This window comes from Juglans regia, chromosome 9 (genome assembly GCF_001411555.2).
Source record: "Juglans regia cultivar Chandler chromosome 9, Walnut 2.0, whole genome shotgun sequence".
Taxonomy (NCBI): Eukaryota; Viridiplantae; Streptophyta; class Magnoliopsida; order Fagales; family Juglandaceae; genus Juglans; species Juglans regia.
The window spans coordinates 14,206,088-14,214,385 of NC_049909.1; the positions used below are offsets into that span (position 1 = coordinate 14,206,088).

The window sequence follows — 8,298 nt, forward strand, 5'->3', positions numbered from 1 at the left end:
TTAACTTATTATTTAAAGAATTTTTTTTTTTAATGAAGTTGTGGTTATTTTTTAAAAATATTTAAAAGTGTTAAAAAGATACGTGAGAAAAAAAAAAAGCAATCTACCCGATGCCGGGGGTGGGGGCGGACTCTCAATCTATCCCATTCCCACCCACTTTAATAATAGATTACAGTCCATTAGACTAAAAAATTATTTCTGAATTTAAAAGTGACAAAAAAATATTTTTGAATTTAAATTTAAATTTATAAATATGATTATAATTTAAAAATTATAAAATTCTTAAATTTGTTAGTATATATTTTATATAAATTATAGTATAATAAGATGATATTTTTATAGATTATCTTGATAATACAAATATCATATTTAAATAATGTAAAACTCTTATATTATTACGCCCCGCCGGTGACATATCGCCCCCGCCGGTATTTTGCCGGGGGCAGGTTTGTTTCGGTTTGAGGCCTGAACTGTTGGTCTCAGAAGTTTCAGCAGGAGGCTTGGACCGTAGGTCTCAGAAAATGTGAAAAACGTGTTGGTCTCAGAAATGTCGGCCTATATAGTCATTTCAATGAACAGATTTGAAATAAAGGACAGACGCTGAGATTTTCTGTGTACGTTTTATGTTTGATTCCAAAACATGTTTGATTCCAAAACCCCCGTTCAATTATTAATGGCCGGTTTGGATATATCCATAAAATACAAACGGTCTCATCCGATTCGTATGACTTAGGCTTCGTTTGGTTACCAAATTCATCTCAACTCATCATTATAATTTTTTCAAATTTTAACACAAAATATAATAAACAATTCAACTTTTTCAAATCCTAAAATAATAATAATATTCTAATAATATTTTATCATCTCAACTCAACTCAACTCAACTCACTTCAACATCCAAACACAACCTTATTTTCGGTGCATTCAATTTTATCTGTGCATTCAAATGATTAAAATCATGTTTTTAACTCATCTTGTTTTATCTTTGTTGAGGAAAAATTTAATTGATTGATATATTCTTGTAAAAATTTATGTAAAATTGAATTGTAACAAATGTTGAAACGGTGTAACATGAAAAAGATTGAAGTGTGCTCAACACAGTTCGATTGGTGCTTGAGCAGAACCTTCCAGAGAGGTTTACTAGATGTGCGCTTGATTCAGCGCTCGAGCGGAACCTATCCAGAGAGGTTCGCTCGATGTGCGCTCGATATAGTACTCGAGCAGAACTCTTTCAGAGAGATTCGCTCGACTTGCGCTCAACACCTCAAGCACAGTTTGGATACATAAATCTTTCAATTCATTTTAATTTATCTCATTTAATCATTCTAAATTTTTTAAAGTTTTATATAAAATATAATAAATAATTTAATTTTTTTAAAATTTAAAATAATAATAATAATATTTTATTTAAATTTCATCTCAACGCACTATTCAAATCTCACATGTCTTGTTTGTTTTAATAACTATTCTTATTTCAACTCATATTATCTTATCTTATCTAATCATTACAACTTTTTTAAATTTTCATAAAAATTAAAATAAATAATTCAACTTTTTAAATTTTTAAAATAAAAATAATGTTTAAAAATTATTTTTTAATAATATATTTTTTTAATTTTTAATTTTTATCTTAACTTATCTTATATGATCTACGAAAATAAAGGAGGCTAATTAATGATTTTATTCTCTTTAACCATTGACTCAAATCATACATTTTAAATTAAAAGTCACTTGATAAATACTAAAATTCAGAAAGAAGGAAAACATTTCCCAAATCACGGTCAAACGTGTGAACGCAAGACTATCCTAGTCCTTAAATAATGCATTAATTAATTTGTTTACTTAAATGTTATTGGTAGCTGCATCCCTTCTCTTTTTAATTTTTCATAGATACAATTTTAATTATTTTCTATTTAAATGTGTGGTTTAACCTGATATAATTTAAGAAAAAGTACTATATATACGTAAATATGTTTTATAAAAGTAAATCGAGAAAGTGACTTACTTTATATAATTTATTAAATATATTTTATTATAAAAATAACTTTATAACCTCATGTACTGCATCATTTTACTGTCATTTTTAATTTTACGTAATCTATTTACGATTAAAATATTTTTTTAATTTAAAATGAAGAATATCCTTAAACCTATGAAAAAAAACAAAAATTAATGTTCGGTTCTTATATTAAGACCATCTTGTTAACGTTGGAGAGATCGATATCCTTCTCCTCGATCTAACGAACTCATTGATTGCCTTTTGTGACTAGGATTTGACTGGATCTTGATCTGCAATTTCAGGATAGCACATGGGCGCAACTCCCTCGACGTCAGCAAGTAATTGCCCACCGGAAAAGTGCTCGCCGGCAAGTAATACCTCTAGGTAATTAATATTTATGATCAACCATCCTCAAAAGGAATTGTTTCCATTCTCTGCATTTTATATGTTTTAATGTTAATCTTATTAATTTGTGTCACCTTAATTATTCCTCCTTTTTTTTTTTCTTCTATTTTCATTCACTTGTTGAGACAACATATTTGGCATTAATAGTTGTAATTTCATTAATTTCTGTCACCTTTCATCCTCAACTATATATTTTGGGTTTCCAAGATGAAAGAATATATACATGATCATGACAAACATTAATTCGATAGAAATAATTAATATTGCAGAAGACATGATGATCATGACAAACATTAATTCGATAGAAATAATTAATATTGCAGAAGACATGATGATCATGACAAACATTAATTCGATAGAAATAATTAATATTGCAGAAGACATGATGATCATGACAAACATTAATTCGATAGAAATAATTAATATTGCAGAAGACAGAAGACGTGATGATCTGAAGGCAGATTCCAACACAAGCAAGCATACTTCCATTGAGACTGAAGATGTGGAAGAAATTGCATCTTGGATTCAAGGAAAGCTTTCCCAAGCGTCTCCATCACCATCTCAGTGTTCCATATTTAGAGTTCCAAATAGACTACATAATGAGATGGCTTTCGTGCCACAACTAGTTTCAATCGGTCCATTCCACCTCGACAACAAGGAGCTAAAAGGAATGGAAAAAATCAAGCTATGGTATTTAAAATGCCTCCTCAATCGAGCACCAGCTGAGGAAACAATTGGCTTGGTTTGCTTGGTGAAAGCCGTCGGAAGTACTGAGCAGGATTGTCGTAAGTGTTATGCAGAAGAGGTCGATGTTCCAAGAAATAAATTCATAGAGATGATGATCCTCGATGGTTGCTTTATCCTTGAATTCCTCTGCAGATATCAAAAGGACCTGATGGCAATTAAAGGAGAGGAAGATCTCGTGCCTAATACGTCATGGATGCCCAGAAAAATATTGGCCGATTTGCTTCTGCTTGAGAATCAAATTCCTTGGTGCGTGCTCGACTGTTTGTTCAACCACATGCCCTACTTGATAACCGAATCGTGCTCCCGACTTGATGATCTGGTTTCCTCTCCTTTTTCCAAGTATGGAATGTTTCCTCCCTCGGCGCGCAGTAGTACTCAAAATCACAAGCATTTACTCGATTGCTTCCGAAACTGTTTAGTCGGTTCATGCACAATAACACGGCCTAATTGCTTAGTTCCCTTAAATCGGATCCCAATTCGGTCGGTGACACAGCTTTGCGAGAAAGGATTTAGATTTATCGCTGAAGACGGAGAAAACATCCTCAATATAAAGCTCGAAGATTACATAATCAAGATGCCAGCAATAGTTATAGAGGAGAACACAGAATCTATGTTTAGAAACCTCATCGCATATGAGCATTGTGATCCGAGTAAGGGCCACGAAATCACCTCTTACGCTGCGCTCTTGTATTGCCTGATTAAGTCTCCCACAGATGCACTTCGTCTCAAAGAGAGAGACGTTATACAAATTGGTTTGAGCAATGGGGACATAGCAAGTTTCTTAAACAGGCTTTATAATGATATCTGTTGCCATGGTTTTCTCTACACAGACCTCTGCGAACGTGTGAACAGACCAGCACCAGTAATCTCGTTGCCAACAGTCCAATGGCCTGATGGCATACAGTCCGAGTCCGGTTCATCAGAAACCCTTTACTCCCGTTATATAAAAATAAAAACAGTACCTCGGTTGTCACAACTTGAATAGGATGAAACGAATATGATCATCGAGGCACGATTATTTTGGAGATCCAAAGATGTTCTTTAGTCCATCTATGTCTTTCCTGGCTACAAACAGTCGTTTATTCTGTCCTCCCCTACCATACATGATGAGGCTGGCTAGCTCATGTCAAGTAATTACGTTTATGATCTAAGTGTGTATTTCTCTCAACAACTATGTTTTAGTAAGTGTGGATCCTGCTGATCTTTCATGTTATCTTTGCAAACTCGAAGTGCTAATTGTATTATTTGTCCCTGAAATAGAAAAAATGTGTTAAGGCGGTACTAGATATATATACTGTCATTATTACTAAGTGCATGCCTTACAAAATGATATGACAGTCACACGCCAATTAATAAACTCTAGTTCATCGAATTCAGAAAACAAATTGAGCAAATAAGTTTAGAAAACAAAAAATTAGGTGGTCGCGACCCAAATCATTTGGTATGGCTAACTGGTGATGAAAGGGGTTTGAGTCTGGTGATGCAGATTTGACAGATTCTATGGTGGGGCGCTTGGCCATCTAGATCTGCACAAATCAGTATAAATATAGGAAGAAATGGTGAAAATTCCTAGAAGAGTTCGGCTAGGGCTATCGAAGAAGTAGTCCGAAGCAGTTCAACGAATAGTTGATTTCATTTATTTATTTTTTTTTTTTTTCATATATTTTTTTAATCCTCAGAAATATTTTTAAAAGAAATAAAAATTCATAACATCATTAAAAAATACTTACTTAATCACTAAATAATAAAACAAAAACATTCGAGATACTTTTTGGATCTCGAATTCAAGACCCAAAACATTTCTGCTCCTCGAATTTGGATCATTTTGTGCACGTATGAGTATTAATACTGATACAAGTATTATAATCATGTATAAGATCTCAATTCGCAAAATTTTTAAAATATCAAATTTTCATAATAATTTGAGCTCGACTTATGAGTTTCAAAACCATTTTTTTTAATACGAAGGGTGGAGGGGTTTGAACGTGCTTCTCCCATTTGGAAATCAAGTCTTATACCATCTGATCCTTCCAAAGGACCTTGATTTGTGCATTTCAAAACTTAATTTTGAATTTTAAGAAGGTGGGTACATCCAGCATTCTGTTGGAATCTGCCATTCATCAGATCATGTACTTCCATAATTACTAGGAATAATTAAAACACATGCAGAAGAGTATGCATGATATGATGCGTTTTGGCTGTATTTGAATATTGAAATTAATTGAGTTGAGTTGAGTTGAGATGATAAAATATTATTTTTATTTTAAAATTTAAAAAAGTTGAATTATTTATTATATTTTATATTAAAATTTAAAAAAATTATAATAATAAATTAAGATAAATTTATGAAGCAAAAACAAAAGTACTTGAAAACCATGCATATTCCATGGTACGTACTTATCCTTCAAGCATGCGGCATGTTTGGTTCAGTAGATTTTGTAAAATCTTTCAAAAAATTATTCAACTACAACCCAAACATCTTTTAATTAAAAAAAAAAAAAAAAAAACCTATGATCTACTATACGTCCAATCATTTGCCTTGATTTCGATGAAAAGTTAAAAATACAAAAGCTGAAAGAAAAACACCCTTAAAGAAAACAAAATTATATTCACGCAGTCTACTCTTATATCGTAAAAAAATTATTGGGGAATTGGTGCACATGTCATTATATTGAATACTTTTCGAGGTATTTGATCATGAACAAGATTTGAATAGTTTTTCTCCGTGGACATACAAAATGCAAAATGAAGAGTCGTGCCCTGCTAAGCTCAAGAAATATTTAATTAGTCCACAAATATATCTGAAAATTGTAAATTTAAGCCTAATACCATATTTTTGTAAGATTTCTTAATAAACTTAGCGTTCATTATTAATTACGTACCTGACGAAGATATTGGAGGATATTAGAGCAGCATACATAGCAGATCACTCAAGTTCCAAATCATGCAGAGGATGCTGCCCATGAACAAATCAATGATTCTGATGTGCAAGCTCAGACTTCATCAAATGTGCAAAACACACGCCATAGTTCCTTGGTTCATTTACCATATGGACCCTCATTTTGTTGATACATCATGTACCTTTATGTAAATTCAGAGGTTGTTATGTTGCTGTACAAATTTACTGTAATTGTTTTATTCCTTTAGTTTGTTAGGATTTGTTTTCTTCTTTTAGTATAAAGCTGCATGCAGCAGTCTGTAAAGTGTACGAAAAATAGCAATTCACGAGCACTGCTCTTCCTTTATTCTCTGTTATTTTGCTTTCCTGCCATTTCTATTCCTTCTGTTTCTCCAATTCTTACATGGTATCAAGAGCCATTGCATAAACATATTCTACAATGACTACTGAAAATTCCAAGTCCTTCTTTCTGGATTTCAATGACATCACCAATCCATATTGTCTTGACCATGGAGACAATCCTTCTCTCCCTCTGGTCCCTGACCTTCTCAACACTGAGAATTACATTACCTGGTCAAGAGCTATGTGTCGAGCTCTTCGTGCCAAAAACAAAATAGGCTTCATTAATGGAAGCTTAACCAAGCCTAAAAAGTCTACAGACCCTCTTTATTCTGCTTGGGAGAGATGCAATGATCTTGTCGTTTCCTGGATTCATAATTCCATCAATTTAAACCTCAAGTCCAGCATTGCCTTAGTAGATGATGCAAAACAGATCTGGTGTGAGCTCAAAGAAAGATTCACCCAACAAAATGGGCATCGAATCTTTCAACTCAAGAAAGCTCTCACAGGTTTACAACAAGATTCTAATTCAGTAAGCATTTATTTTGGAAAGCTTAAAACAATTTGGGATGAACTCCTCATCTGTGACCCTTTGCCTGACTGTACTTATGGCAAACTCACTATCTTTTTTGATAGATATCAAAGGGATTGTGTCATCCAATTTCTCATGGGTCTTAATGACTCACACAATATCACCCGTGACCAGATTATGCTACTTGACCCATTACCTCCCATAAACAAAATTTTTTCCATGATACAACAACAAGAAATGCAGCATACTATGCTCAACAGCCTTCCTTTACCAGATTCCATGGCCTTTGCAGTCAAACAACCATATTACAAACCTTTTTCCAAGCCTACACAGCAGATTAAAAGGCCATTTTGCACCCACTGCAAAATTCAAGGTCATACTCTGGAACTTTGCTTCAAGGCAGGCAATGCGAAGGCTCCCATTTGCACTCACTGCCACATGACTGGACACATAGCAGACAAATGCTATAAGTTGCATGGTTACCCATCTGGACACAAATTCCATGGCAAGATCCCTCAAAATACCACTCCTTCTGTTCATATGACCATCCTGGATACAGAAGACCAATCCCATGACGCTCCCACCTTTACCAAAGATCAATACCATCAACTAATCTCTTTATTGCAATCAAAGGAGGTCTCAATTGCTAGTCCCTCGATTAATACAGTTCAAACAGCTTGTCTTCCCTCATCTACCATGAATGGTAATCATCTTTCTTTTACTTCTTTCATTTCCTTAGATAACACAAGCACACACCTCCCTTGGATAATTGACACAGGTGCTACAGATCATATGATCTGTAACACCTCATATTTTTCCTCCATAACATCTCAGGTTTGTTTTGTTGTTAAACTTCCCAATGGCCAATTTGCACCAGTAACTCATATAGGCACAGTTCATATTACTTCTACTTTAATTTTGCACAATGTCCTTTGTGTTCCTTCTTTTAGTTTCAATTTGATCTCAGCTAAACAACTAACATCTTCCCTTTCTTGTTGTTTTGTATTCTTTTCACAAATCTATTTTCTTCAGGACCTTTTGACATGGACCACGATTGGCATGGGTGAGATGAAGAATGGTTTATACCACCTGCTCACAAAACCTGTTTCCCCATCAGCTCTTTTTGAATATTTTTCAATTTCCTTGCAAAAGACAATTTCTGTTTCTGCTGTTGCTCACAAATCAAATCAGGTTTCTGATATTTGGCATTGTAGAATGGGCCATACTCCCATCTCTAAATTACATGTAATAGAAGACCCATCTATTAAAAGGCATGTTTCCACAATTTCTATTACCAATCCATGTCAAATTTGCCCTCTTGCAAAACATCACAAATTGTCATTTCCTGTCAGCACACATAAAAGCAATACTCCTTTT

General features: G+C 33.7%; 1 protein-coding gene across 1 annotated transcript; it reads left to right on the forward strand.

Moving 5' to 3' along the window:
* Positions 1 to 2,322: 2,322 nt before the first annotated feature.
* On the forward strand, positions 2,323 to 4,268 carry LOC118349486 (UPF0481 protein At3g47200-like). Its single transcript, XM_035694239.1, has 2 exons — positions 2,323 to 2,383; positions 2,843 to 4,268. The coding sequence occupies exon 2, from the start codon at positions 3,009 to 3,011 to the stop codon at positions 4,134 to 4,136; it is 1,128 nt and encodes a 375-aa protein (XP_035550132.1). The 5' UTR covers positions 2,323 to 2,383; positions 2,843 to 3,008; the 3' UTR covers positions 4,137 to 4,268.
* Positions 4,269 to 8,298: the final 4,030 nt, after the last annotated feature.

Bases quoted from the DNA above. Each gene is read 5' to 3' on its own strand.
- LOC118349486 (XM_035694239.1), top strand. From the start codon at position 3,009: ATGGCTTTCGTGCCACAACTAGTTTCAATCGGTCCATTCCACCTCGAC.